Source organism: Emys orbicularis, chromosome 2 (assembly GCF_028017835.1).
Source record: "Emys orbicularis isolate rEmyOrb1 chromosome 2, rEmyOrb1.hap1, whole genome shotgun sequence".
Classification (NCBI taxonomy): Eukaryota; Metazoa; Chordata; order Testudines; family Emydidae; genus Emys; species Emys orbicularis.
In genome coordinates, this window is record NC_088684.1 from 79,479,498 (window position 1) to 79,493,652 (window position 14,155).

Here is a 14,155-nt window from a genome sequence, read left to right on the forward strand (position 1 = left end):
CTCTAGCAGTGGTCTCTTTAGGTCAGGTTTAAGGCAGATTGGTAGGGTGGTTGAGGTAGCGGCTATTGCTGTTGTGTGTGTTGTGGTTTTTTGGTGGTTGGTTTTTTTTGTCTCTCTTTTTTTTTTTTTGTGAAGGGCTTCAATCTCCAATACTATGTTTGGTATATTTCACAAATATTACTTCACTAAAAATGTATTAAAAGAACATGGTCAAAATGTGATTGTATAATCAGAGACACAGGGTTGAGGATTCAGGGGCAGGAGGAATACCAGTAACTACTTTTAACTCTTTTTTTTTTTTTAAACTGACTAGACTTCATCTTCACCATGTTCCTTTGAAAGTGAACAGAAAGCATTTTTTAAATATTATTTAAAAACTCATGGAGACCTGAATCATTAGTAGAATACTTGCCATGTGTAGACTTTCATGATTTTCAGTGGAAGAGTCTATGTAGGTGCAAAACATTATTATTACTATTCCAAGTACATCCACTTTTAAAGGGTATGTGGAAAACTTTTAACCTGGTAAGATCTGATTTCAAGATTTTATTTTCTCCTGGATCACTAAAACCTATAACCACCAAAGGAGCTACAGTCATTGTATGGTCTAGGTGTTAGTGATGTCATCCACACTTCCTAGGAAAATGCAGAAAAGTAAAAGAAGGAACTCTTTTCTTTTTACATTGTCTTACTCCTATTATTAAAATGGCAGATACCATTAAAAGATGTGTTTTGTGAAATGATTTGGGATCTTTTGCAGCTTTTTTCATTTATTTTAGAATATATCAGATCATCTTTAAGTCTGAAACTTACTTCTTTGAGATAAAATAACTGGGTTTTGACACACATAAATTACTTTGTACTTTATGAACCCAGTTCATTTGTTTTGCTGTTAAGATGATAGAGTTACATTAGCATTGTATATTATGTTTATATTATATATGTTCAGGAAGTTTAAAGTAAGTTTATATAAATAAACCATACATTTTAAATCTGTTTGTTTATAAAGCCTCCCTCCTCTTTTCCTTCAGCCCCCATTGCTTCCCCCCCCCCCCATACACATAACTTGCTCTGGTGCGATTTTGAAATACAAGCCAATAAATAAATTCAGCTTAAGATGTCAGAATAAACAATATAAAATACGTTTGGGAACTTAGTGAAGTGGCCTTATTTTAAAACTGCAATTAATTTGGCACAGGATATGTATATCCAAAAGTTTAGCTTCTCCTCTTCATTGGTTTCATCTGGCTACTACTCAAGTCAATGGCAAACTCCCAGTAACTTCATTGGGAGCCACATCAGGTCCCATCTTAATACAGGTGATTTTTCCAGAGCAAGTGAAACTTATAGAGTTCTTAAATTATTTAAAAATTATTTAAATGCAAGCTGTAAAAACGTACTGTATAAATGTAAGAATAGCTTGAGGAAGTTGGGAGTAAAGTTATTTTTACTCACTAGAGATCATACATAAGTGACTCATACTCTGCTTCTTTTCTCATCTTGTGATTGTTTGTATGCACTCCTCATTTGTGAAAATGAATTATCCCCCCATGTGTGGTATAGTCTTTTAAGTACCACATGATTTTTTTCGAGTTTATATAGTGAATGAGGAGTGCAGTAGAATGTCTACATACAACAGTATTTTGAATAACTGAAAGGTCAATAGCAAAACTGGGAGGTGATTTTAAACCAATCAGTTAACTTTACAAAAGTACAACATCAAAGGCTTTTTTATACATTTTTCTGAATAATGCTATATTTTCATGCTTTGTTCTTTTATTTATAATTTTGAGAAATATATCATGGAATGTATATCTTCCTACTGGTATGTCTTTGTCCTCCTCCCTTCTTATGTTAAAAATTAAAATATATATTGATTGAATATTGAAGTCCCCAATTCAGTAAAGACTTTTACACGTGCTTAACTTTGTGTATGTGAGTAGTCCCAGTGGGATTATGCACAGATGTAAAGATAAGTATGTGCATAAAAGTTTGCAGGACTGGAGCCTAAAAGTAGTACTGTCATATTGGACAACTCCCAAAGTGTACTGCATATCAATTTGTCCCTGTAAGGCTAGTTAATCAGCCCAGAGTTCAGCCTTAGATTCATTTCCTTTTTTTGGGAGGTGAGGGAGTGGAGGGCAGGGGTGTTAAATAACTTCTCTGACATGCCTTATAGTAACATGTTTTTAGTTACACTTCCTTTTTAAAAAAGAAACCCTTTACTAAAGAAACCCAATATTATATCCATTTAAAAACTCATTCTTACAGTTTCATGAGTGCACAGGGCACCTGATTAGGATAGAGGAGGTGTCATTGTTCTCAACAAATGTATAAAAATCATGATCCTTTCCCCAACTTGTGTGCCCCTGTCCTGCAAAGATGTCTTTAACTTAATTTTAGGAGGAAAAGATAGTATTCTTACTTATACGCACGTAGTCCCGTTGAACTCAGGGTGAGATTACTCGTGTGTGTATGTGTAGGATGCAAGAAGATAAGTCACAGATGAAAGGAGGTGTGTGTGAAAGGGATACCTTTTTTGCTTTAAAATTATTATTATTATTATAATAAACTAAATTTCAACTATCCCCCTCTGCCTCAGCGTAGCCCTCGTTAATTGACTGATTAAATATCGGCCTCCTTAGAGGGTTGATCTTGAGGGAATGTAGGAGGAAGGGGCAGCGTCCTTAAATATGGATCAATTCAAGGAAAGCGTATATTGTATCAAAACCAGCTACTGAAAGAGTTTTTAGTTTGTTACTGATTTGAGAGGGATCAGTTTTGGTCTGGGTATCAGGATTACTCAACTTCTCTTTGCAATTCTTTTACCAGTTCACAAGACAACACCCTAATCTTTATGATTAACAATTGGGTCTGATCCTGCAATTTTTACTTAAGTCCATGGGAGTTTGGTTTGGCCTGAGTGAGGAGAGAAAATGTAGGCTTTCAATTTTCATAAATGATTTATGAGAACAGGGTTTGCAGCTTCCAAAATGGCAGGTCCATCACTGCCAAGTCTTTTGAACATTTTGCTTAAATTATTGTTTTGTTTCAGTCAATATTTATGGATTTGATTTATAAACACACTCATAAAAGCAATGTTTATCCTTTCCTCTAGGCGTGACTTGACATATTTAAAAAATACATTTGTACAAACTCCTCCAGGGACTCCACTTTTTCCCAATAATATATAATCATCACCCAGCAGCTTAACATAGTTCAGATCTTATGATATCCCACCAATCCCTGGCAGCTAGGGAAAAGAAGTAGGCCCTGAAGGTCAATAAAAAGACAGGGCTGTCCTTAGGATTTATGGGGCCCTATGCAGTATTATTAAATTGATGCCCCTATGCTCGACTTGCTCTTTGCAACACAAACAAGCTTACAGTATTGGAAAACTTGCCACATGCACTTTATTAAAAACAGTCTAATTGTGCCGCCTTCCCTCCTAACCCCTGCACTTCCCTCCCACCGGCGCCCCCAACCCCACGCTGCCAACATGCCCTGCCACACTGCCCCCCAACCCCCTTATGCCCAGCAGCCCCCAGTGGCCCCTCATCCAGAGATCTCCATCTCTGATCCCTATGCCCAGCGATCTCCCACCCACAGCCCCCCAAACTGCCTAGTGCCCCTCTCACAGCCCCCCCCCCAACTGCCCAGCACCCCATATTCCTGAGGGAATTCAGCACCAAAAAGTTAAATTCTGTGCACAATATTTTTAAATTCTGCAAATTTTGTCAATAATTAAATGTGGAGGCTCCAGCATGGCAGTGGCAAGCATAGGCCACTGGCTGCACGGAGGTGGGAGATCACCCTGCAGCCTTCTCCCTCCCCTCCCGATCTTTCCTCTCCTAGGATAGGGACTTGGCAGTAAGATACCTCTGTGTGCACCTCAAAAAGCCACAGGGAAGTGTTTTACATGATGGCTGGGATGTCAGCCATGACCCAAAATCCATTTGAATGACAAAAAAGAAATAGCTGATACCAATGGCTGAGTCCCTCATCCAGGTCCTTTGCCTGCCACCGCTCTGGGCCAACTCCCAAATGGCCTTTCATTCTCCCTAAAATAGAGGATTTCCCTCTAATCCTGAAAAGTAAAGAGGTGCTTGGGATGTGCAGTTTAAAAAGAAAAGGAATTATATTCAGGCACCAGTCTTTTTTTTTCTGCCTTGATTTACACACCTGGTTGCCACACGGCTCAGTGGGATTGTACTGGGTATAACTCAGCACGCAGTTTCAACAATGCTTCAACAGTGGGGCTGGAGCCATAACCAGCCAAGTCTCATTTAAACAGTGGCTCTTGTTTTGGATTACTTAAGGCAGTTTTTAAAGGTTTTTCCCAAAGGTGAGGAAGAAGGTGCTGCATTCTTGAAGGGACCTTTAAAATCCCACTCAACTCTGCACTGTTTAGAACTCTCCCGTGTTCAAAATGCTACCAGCTTGAGAGACAGCCCTTGAGATATTTGGATCCACAAGGAAAAAAAAAATGTCCCCTTCTTTAAATAAAAAGTTTTCAGCTATTCCAACCTTGTCAAGTGCGAGTCCATCCTCCTTCCCAGCTAGTGGTCACTCCCTCCCTTGCATTCTGCAGCCCTGATTGCTGCTTTTCTGCTCCAGGTACATCCCCCTCCTCCTTTTCTTTTAGTGTCCGTTTCCTCCTGTTGACACCCGAATATTGTGAATGGGCAGGAAAAGCAAACGCCACCTTATTTTATTTTCCTTTAACTTTCCTTCCTCCCCAGCCTGGTTGTGTGTGTGCCTCTCCCTACTCCCAGCACCCGTCTGCTGCTGATCCCTGCTGGGGAAGGAAGGAGAGGAAAAGGTGACGGATCCTCGGCATCTGGGCTTAAACTTCAGAGAAGAGGGAGGCGGAGTGAAAAGGAGACTAGGAGAGAAATTGCAGGGAGTTGCCTGCTGGGCAGGGCACGTGGGCAGAAGAGGGGAGAGGTGCAGGTACAGTGTGGGGCTGCTCGGAACAGCTGCTCTCCCCCGGGACCACCAGCCTGCTCCCGAGGAGGCCCTAGCGCGTTCCCTGCTCGCTCACTGAGCCAGACAAAGACCCCCCGCCCCGCTCTTTTGCTCTTTTCCCTTCCCATCCCAGTTCCTCCTCTGCCCCCCCCCGCTCCCTGAAGTCCTGTGCCTGGCTCTACCCCCCTGAGCTTGGCTCCCTCCCCCCGCTTCCCAGCCTCTGGGTATCCCCCCGGTCTGTTCCCAGCCTTGCCCTGCCCCCTGCCACCTGGCCTGGCTCCCCCTGCTCACTCACATGCAGACTTTGGCTCCTGGCCCCGCCCAAGCTGGAGCCCTCAGCCGGCTGACTGAGGAGTGAATGGGCAGAGGGGAGGGGCCAGGGGTTCAGGTCAGGGAGGGGGGGAGGGGCCAGATTGGAGTCCGCCCTGCAGCCAGTGAGGGTGGTGCCTCAAATTTTCGGGTGCCCTACGCAGCCGCGTATGCCGCATATGCCTGAGGACGGCCCTGAAAGTAGATTTTAGATACGTTAACAGCAAAAAATTTTGTAAGGAGCGGCATTATACATAATGGCAAATCAGATTTAGGAAGTGTGTGTGTTTTCCTTTTAAAATAAACTGTGGAGCACAATTCAAAATAGTAGTTTTGTCCTTTTACATTTTTTAAAGATATATAAAGATGGCCTCAAACTTTTCCAAAGTTTTTTAGTTTCTTTTAGTTTCTTTTAAAAATTGAAATATTGGGATCTTTGTTCTCTATGCTTAATGGAAACCCTTGGCCTCTTTGGTGGATCAAATATTTTAGAAGTTTAACTATATCCCCTGCTCTCCCAGTTGTACGAAAGGAGAGCTGCAACTTCAACAGCCTCATGTTACATCAGGTACTCCAACAATGCACTTGTGCTCTAGCAAAGAGAGTGAAGTAAGGACCTGGTATGTGGGGGGCAAAAGCAAGAAAATGGTGTTTGGAGTTTTTTATGAACTGAAAAGCAGTAGTCAATGACAACAACTTTCTTTTTGCCTTGCAATTCATTTTACAATAGGAATGGGTGGAAAAGCAGATTTTTGTCATTTGGGGTAAAGTAAGTGTTTTAAAGAAAACATAACTGTTGGTTTAAGAATCAACAATTTCTCATTTGAAATCCCCTGGCTTAATGGGGTACAACACCAGATTAGATATGAAGAACTTTTAATGAAACCAAATCAGGAGCATTTTAAATACAGCCAACTGAATGACCATGAAGAGGTTGCTCTGAAGCTGAATTTGGAAGTGTTGAGCTTACAAAAATAAAAACTTGAATGAAAGGAACATTTCTTCCACCCATTCAAGCCAACAGTGGAAAACAATGCCACGATCTTGCAAAGAATTACACATAAGTTTAGGTTTACATTTATGAGTAGTCCCACAGGGTGAAATCTTGGCCGGCATTAAAGGTAATGGCAAAACTCTCATTTACTTCAGTGGGGCCAGGATTTCACTCATTGACTTTAATGGGACTGCACACTTGTTTGAAGTTAAGCACATACATAAGTGTTTGCAGGATTGGGGCCCAAATGTAACATTATGTCTGGCCACAATTGCAAATTAATGTGCAATTATCAAGAAGAAAGAGCTGAACTACCCAGTTGTTTGCTGTGTCTTACATTGCAACTTTCCATAATGCATGGAAACCAGAAAATAGACTTGATTAGAAACTACCTATATAGTTAGGGTAACTAACTATAACCGAGGTTAGCTTAGCTTGGGTGTAAAGCCCTACCTGCATTACTGTGTCTCCACCTTTTCTTCCCTCACCTATGTGTGTTTGGGGGCATATCCTGTTCTTTGTGCTGAGATGTTCCATGCTTTGTTCAATTGTGGGAGAACTTGTCTATCTTTGGGGGCAGGAATAGAAAAAGTGGAGTCAGACTGTCAGCATTTGAGTGACTTAGCATGCATCCTCTGTGCCAAGTGGTTGGGTTCTAGTCTGAGTTAAAGTGTAACCTGGGCTCTGACCTATGCCCCCATCTGGATAAGCTAGCCAGGGCTTTTAAAGCACTTCCAAACCCTGGTAAAAAGTGTTTTTTTGGGGGGGGAGGGGAAGGGAGGATGGTAGAGGGAGCTGGGCTAAAGCCCAGATAAGAGGTTGGGTTAATGCTGCAGTGAAGATATAGCCTTAGATGTAAATTTTCAAAGTGTTGCCCCTGTTCCAGGCTTTAAAACTCCCCTTAAAGTCAGAAGGCTTTGTATTGGTAACATTGCGTGCAATTGCTATCTGTATTAAAAGGTAAATTTTTCAGTAATCTCCTCTTGTGGATGAATATACAGTTAATATTATATTCTGCTCGAGGTGGTCTTCTGGACTGTGCTAGTCACAGAAAAAACCCTGTAAATTACAACAATACGCCTTATAATCTCCCTTTCCTTCTTGATTTGGCCCAGACAGTAAGGGGAGGAAAACAAATTTCAATATTGATCATAAAATTTCATACTTTTAGTTCAGATTGTTTTTCTGGGAGATATTATCTTTTAAACCCAGCAATGATTTTTAATACTTCTGAGCTGAACTTGATATGACCCAGATCTTGCCATGGCTCAAGCTATGACTTTATTTAATTGAAAATGCATAACACAGGTTTTGTTAAGCATTAGAATTCTGCCTCCCCTTGGGGTTTTATTCCCAAAGAATGTTTACAATGGACTGTTTTTGGGAACAGCGTACTGTCTTTTGTTTATGGATAAAATTGAGGGCTTGCAAATGAAGGAATAAAGAGGCCTCTTTATTCATGTCCCGAAGTCTTTGTTTCACTGGGCATTGTTTCAGTTTATAAGAAGAGTTTAGTACATATAGCTTGTTGGAACGGCTGAAGGATTCCCAGGCACATCCATGCAGACTTTTAAAAATCCTGTTACCTACTCAATTGCCTACCCTGGATTTATTTGTTTCAAGGATACCATACATAAAAGACGATTTTTCCCCATTTTTTCCCTATCACGTTTGCTTTGAGATCACCTTGCACAGTAGTTTAAACAGTTCCTTTTTTAAATTATGGAAGCTATATGAAACCATTATATTTGCGTTATAAAGCTGGGAAAAAAGGAAGATTCAGTCATAATTATTTTTGATTTAGTAGTTTTTCAATATTGAAAAAAACCTCTAAACATCTTTGTCATTTATAAATCTGATACTTAGCTGAGCTTTCAGTACAGGTCCCTCATAACTTAGAGTTATAACTTTGTTTGCAGTCTTACATTTTATATCTATATCTATATCTATATATATGCATTTGTCATTTACATTTTGTTTTAAGCATTTTTGTCTATAAAGTGTAAAAGCATGTAAGTAATTGTACATAGCTGGGAGATCTGTGGTGAACTTTAAGTCACAATTAAATCCAGTCCACAGTTTAAAGTTAATTGGACAGACACACTTGACAACTAGGAGCCCTCTTACAGGTGCTTACTCTGATAAAATGTACTACCTCACAAATGGATGGTAGGTTAATTAAAAATAAAATTGCAGTATGCTGACAGATTTGCTGTTCTGGTACAACTCTTGAAATGATCAGCTGGATGTGGGCTCAGCTGAACACTTCAAGAATTTCTCCAAGTGATAAAATTCTTGTAATGGGAGTTGGAATGCTGACTACCAATATGTGCCATGGAAAAAAGACTTTGGTACATTTATCCCCACTAATGAGTGAAAAGACCTGAGAGCCATAAAATGAATATGTTTGAGACCCATAAGACCATCTAAGGCAGTGGTTCCTGAACTGGGGTTCATGAACTCCTGGGGGTTCACAAAATGTTACAGGGGGTTCTCGGTAAAAAATTCCCTAATGGCGGACAGAGCTGTCCCTAGGGACCCCAGGCAGCACGGGGCCAGGAGCCCCTGGACTCAAAGCAAGCATATCTATCACACTGAGGAGATTTAAACTTCAAGACTCCTTATAAGAAATGGAAAGGGAGGTAGATATTTTTTTGCTGTTTTTAAAATTAATAGGCAGCTAGTATTGTTTTTAAAATTATTATGAAGAACAAGTGGACTGCATGTTTTGCCTGGACTGCTCAAGACCTGAATGCTTGTGTAGGAGGAACTTTTTGAGTTGGCTTCTTAAATATCTTCATGCTGTTTCACATCTGATACTCCTTGATGAAACATAGGAACCTTGTCTTATAACAGGCTTATTCAAAGTGATACAAGCTACAAAAGTGAGATCTTGGAAGAGTGTTGCCATTTTTATAATGTAATAAAAATACTGTAATGATATATTAATAATAAATACTGTGTATTAAAAACAAATTTTATATTTCCAAGATCACTGTTTTCATAATTTATACTCAGGTAAAGGAGAAAATCCCTAGAAATACTCATTTTTAGGAGGGGGTTCGCAAGACTTGACATTTTAGTGAAAGGGGTTCACAGGTTGTTAAAGTTTGGGAACCACTGATCTAAGGGGAGTCCAATGTGTTTGTTCTATTATGATCACAAACACTTCTTCTTTTGTTTGATACATTATTTTAAACAAAGTAAGTACTAGGATCATACAAAAGATGGCCATTGTGGCTTAAACAACACAAATGTTTGTAACCATACAGTATTATTTGGCCACATGTAAACTAGAATTTTGCTATGTGTGCCACTAATGTAAAAAATGAACCAAATAGAAAACCTTTGCCTGATAGAATTGTATGTCGTTACTGATGACTATGCATAGTTGATAGGTTAACTCTTTAACTTTAAAACCTGCTTGGAAATAAAGGAGAACGGTGAAAATACCCATTTAAAATGTCTTTTGTGGAAGTTATTTTCTTCAAACTGTGAAAATGATGTGTGATTTGGAAAAGGCTTTATTTTTAGACGTGAGATAGTAAACTCAGTTTCAGTGGCTAATATATTGCCGTGTTATGCTGATTTAGTAATATCTCCTTCTCTCTTTCTCAGAGAAGGTGATTGTAGTAGAAGTATGTGGCCTCTCTGTGATCTCTGTTTAAATATAGGTTCGACTGATTAAAATGTTGCACTTGTGATTTTTTTCTCCCAGCTATTTACCCATTGAGTGAATGCAGACACAGAAAAGTACCCACAACCAAACATTTTAAACTGATGCTTAAATCTCTCCTCTCAAAAATAACATATCCGTGTCTGAAAAAGTTGGTGATCAGTTTTGTGCAATGTTTATTTCCAGCAGAAGGAATGTTTTTGGTCCCCTCTGTGACTCCACTTCAGTCTCAATGACTGTTTTAGTTGAAATGTTCAGTTGTTAGAGGAATCAAGATTGTGTATTATTTAGATCTTACGAGACAAGTGGGATTTGTTCCCTCCATTCCAGTTATCAAAAAGATTAACCCTTTGCCCTCAGAGTTCTAATTGCAGCTATTTAGAAACAAAGACGGTAACAAAACGGGGTTTACACCAAGTGGAATGTTTCTCAGCTGAATGGGATTGCAAGTATTACATAAATTTTGTCTTGCATTTCAGGCACCAATAAAAGCAACTTGTGAAGGCATATTATGCAAGACTGGATTTCCCGAAGATGTTTACAATGCAGTCATATCGAGGGGTTTAAACGAAGGACAGCCTCTTCTCAATGGTATTGTTAGAAGAGACATTCTGTTTTCTTATTATCTATAATCTTGAACATAAATTGGACTCAAGGGCTTCTTTTAAACTTCTTAAATAAGACCTTTTTTATTTCAGCTATATTACTTGATTTTTTTCTCAACTTATTGTAATGGGACTTGAGGGAAAGTTTGTTGACCTTAACAGTAACTTGTGAACCTCCTACTGACAATTATTTGGAGATATGTGAGTTCTGGCAAATATTCCCTTGACTCTCTCCTAATGTAATCCTCAGCAAAGACTTCATATTGAACTGTATTTCTTATATATTACCTCCCAGTAATTGCACTATTAGCATATGTCCCCACTGTGTTACTAGAAAGGGCCCTTACATGAATGATGAATGGGGGATTGGGGAATAAGAGCCTTCCACTTTACATGACCCACGAAGGGGTCATGCATAACTGCAGTCCTTGTGCTCAGCGAAGCACTGAGGCTGTTCTCTTACTATTCCTTTGGTGGCCCACCTTGCTCCAAAGTGGGTGGGAAGAGGCACAGAGAGGACAGAGTCATGGCTCCACCGTTCCATGTGTTGGCCAGTGGAGTTTACTAGTCACATGGATGTAGGGGAGTATGCTGTACCCCTTCAAGAGGTGTAGCAGTGTGCCTGCTCCCCCTGTGCACTGGGGTCTCTGGGAGGAATTCTGCCAGAGAGGCAGAATATCTCCAGTGATACCCGTTGGGCAGCAGTGACTCTTCATCACCCCAATACAGCTCTATGTCTAAATGGTACAAAGCCCAGAATGAAGCTAACAAAGTCCTAAACTCACAAGGAGCTCTGCAAGTGCAGACTCTGGTGCCTATGTGGAATTTAACTGAATTTAGTGGGACTCTCCATGGGCCCAGGTATCTTCTGCACTGGAGATTTAATATGCAGTTCTGTATGTCTGTTTTTGGGGAGATACAGATGTTGTTGTTTCTCTTTCTAGAATGCAAGATGGCATATTTCCTAAGTATTTATTAGTGTATAAAATTGCACCTCAATAGTTACAATTAAGTGGAATAGTAATGGTAAGCAGATGGTCTAAAATGTAAGAAATATGCATTAATTTTGCTGTTTTATAATTTGTGAATATCAAAGAAATTGCTTTCTAGCTAATTTAGAAATTGTGGAGCTGATCAACAGGATTAGTTTCAGGCAGTTTCAAATACATCTTAAATAAGGACTAATTTAATTCCATTCATTGTTTCTCTCTCATATGAATATGGCTACACAGATCAAGACATTTAAATGAAAAGATCTTTCGTAAAGGAAGCTAAAACACAAACGGATCCTTGAAACAAAAGCATTAGTCTTGATTTAGCAAACTCTATGTTGCAGTATCTCCCCATAATTATATTTTACGGACCTGTTTTGTGTTTTTTACAACTATAATGGAAATTTGAATGCAGAAATAATTGATTAACTTTAATGTATTAGAAACTGAGTTATTCAAGTATTCTTCTGCTTTATTTCAAGCAACTAAACACTCTCCATTGCAGACTTTATTTTGTGAAAAGGGTAGCTTAGAAATTAATGTAATAAATTGAAGTAAATATTTTGCCAAATTGAGGTAGTCTGGTATGAATAAAGATGGGGATTTTTTTATCCCCCCCCCCCGTATGTGAATTGTTTATATTTTTATTTATTCCTTAATGCTTATTTTACAGTAGCACCCACAGTTCTCACTGTGCTAGGTGCTGTACAAACACAACAGATGGCATTGTCCCTGCCCTGAAGAACCTACAATTTAAGAAGGTTGTGGAAGGTTCCAGTTTGGAAGCACTGGAGACAGAATGCTTCTAGTTAATCATAAAACAGACACCACATAGACAGTGAAATCTCCCCTACGTTGCCCTGGTCTATCTCCTTGGCCATTCAGCCTTTGCCCTCCTCGGAAACTTCTGACAAAGCTTTTTCCTTAGAATTTTTTTTTTAAATAGTTTGGATACCTGTCTATTAAGAATTGTACTGACATATTGAACTCATTTCATATCAACCATCTGATGGTAATGACTTTGTCACTACTAATCTAAGCGGGGTTTGAGACAGTGCCATACAATGAAAGACTTCCCCATTCATTACCAGCTCCATGAGCCACTCAGTACGCTACTGATTTTTACTTTTTAACTAAGTGTGTGAAGCAATATAGCCAATCTCCCCTTGAAAGATATTAAAATGTATGACATTTTAGGGAAGTAGAAATTGAAAAAATGTACAATGCATACAATATATATCATATTATGTGAGATAGCATGAACTAGTTGAAAAATGACCTGGGGGAGTTTGTCTTCCTACCACAACTTCCTCAGTAGAATTATTATAATGGTTAATTCTTTTGAAAATTTTGACATGCTTAAAAGCATATAATTTGCTGTTACACATAAACATACAGTCCATCATTGCGTGGCTTTGACTTAAATGTAATTATACTTTCATTTTGAAATATGCTTGTTGTGAAAAGCCCATTTTCTGATTATTAAGCTAGATGCAGATGACAATTGAAGTTAAGTATAGTTGCATGACATTTGCTTTCTAAAGAAAAATTATGGATCTAATTCTGATCTCACGAGTAAATAGTCTCATATCTCTAACTCCTTTGAAGTCAGTGGAGTTACTTCAGATTCACTCTGTAATGATGGGTTTCCTGTAGGGTTTCAGAAATGAGAGCGCTAAAGATTTTTTTGGCTATGCACTTTGATATCACAGGCAAAGAGACTTTATTATCCTCTTTGCCAGAAGTAAAATAGACACTGACCACACACTTTGTTTTCTTTCATAAAAATTGTTGACTCAGAAAATGACCAAGCATTTAACACTTTTTTCATTAATTCCCTTTTGTCTTAATGGTTAGACAGCCAACATCTTTAAGGTTTCTATATTTAGAATATTATGTTCTCCTCCCTCCCAAAATTTAAATAAAAGTCAGACTTACGTGAATGTTGAACAGAGAGCCAGGCCTGAGAGATCTTTCAGTTGCCCACTCAGTAAGATACAACAGATACAGGGAATCTGTTTTAAAATATTTTATATGGACATTTACTGTACAGGATGTTGGGTGATGTTCCACAGCTAATGAACCACACTGGGTCTTGTATTTTCTGTGTATATATATATATTTTTTTCTATTTCTAGGTTCCTTCACCTGTAGTCTGTTCTAAAGAGGTGGTGGGGAGATATTTGCAATATTGAATTTTTGTTTCATCTTTAAAAATATTTACATTTTCCAGCAGATGTGCCTCTAATACAGAGTTTCCTAACCTGTAGGGCTATCACAAATCTCAGACTAGTCTGGGATGTGTGGGGAGCACGGGGAATAGGCTGGGGAGAGGAGAAGAGAAGAGAGGAGCAGTACAGGCAGAGATGGCTGCATAGTTCTGCACCCACTCCATGCTTTCACTGCATATGCTTTCTGTGGCAAGACACCAAGCCACAGATGGCAACCATGTCCAGTAAAATAGGCAGAATGTAATAGATGCCTCCCAATGGGACATTTTGCAAAAAGCATGCAGATCACCAAGAGCAGTAGAAACAATCCAAGAGGCTGTGTTGCAGTGGGGAGCTTAATAAAGATAGGAACTTCTTGGTCAGGGAGTTTTCTAATTGCT

The 14,155-nt window shown here is 39.1% G+C and overlaps 1 protein-coding gene across 1 annotated transcript in view; it reads left to right on the top strand.

Moving 5' to 3' along the window:
* CDH2 (cadherin 2) overlaps positions 1–14,155 on the top strand; it is a 199,117-nt gene that overhangs the window by 17,235 nt on the left and 167,727 nt on the right. The window contains exons 2-3 of the mRNA XM_065398312.1: positions 9,890–9,909; positions 10,427–10,538. Coding sequence (XP_065254384.1) covers positions 9,890–9,909; positions 10,427–10,538 — 132 coding nt within the window. The remainder of the gene's footprint in view (positions 1–9,889; positions 9,910–10,426; positions 10,539–14,155) is intronic.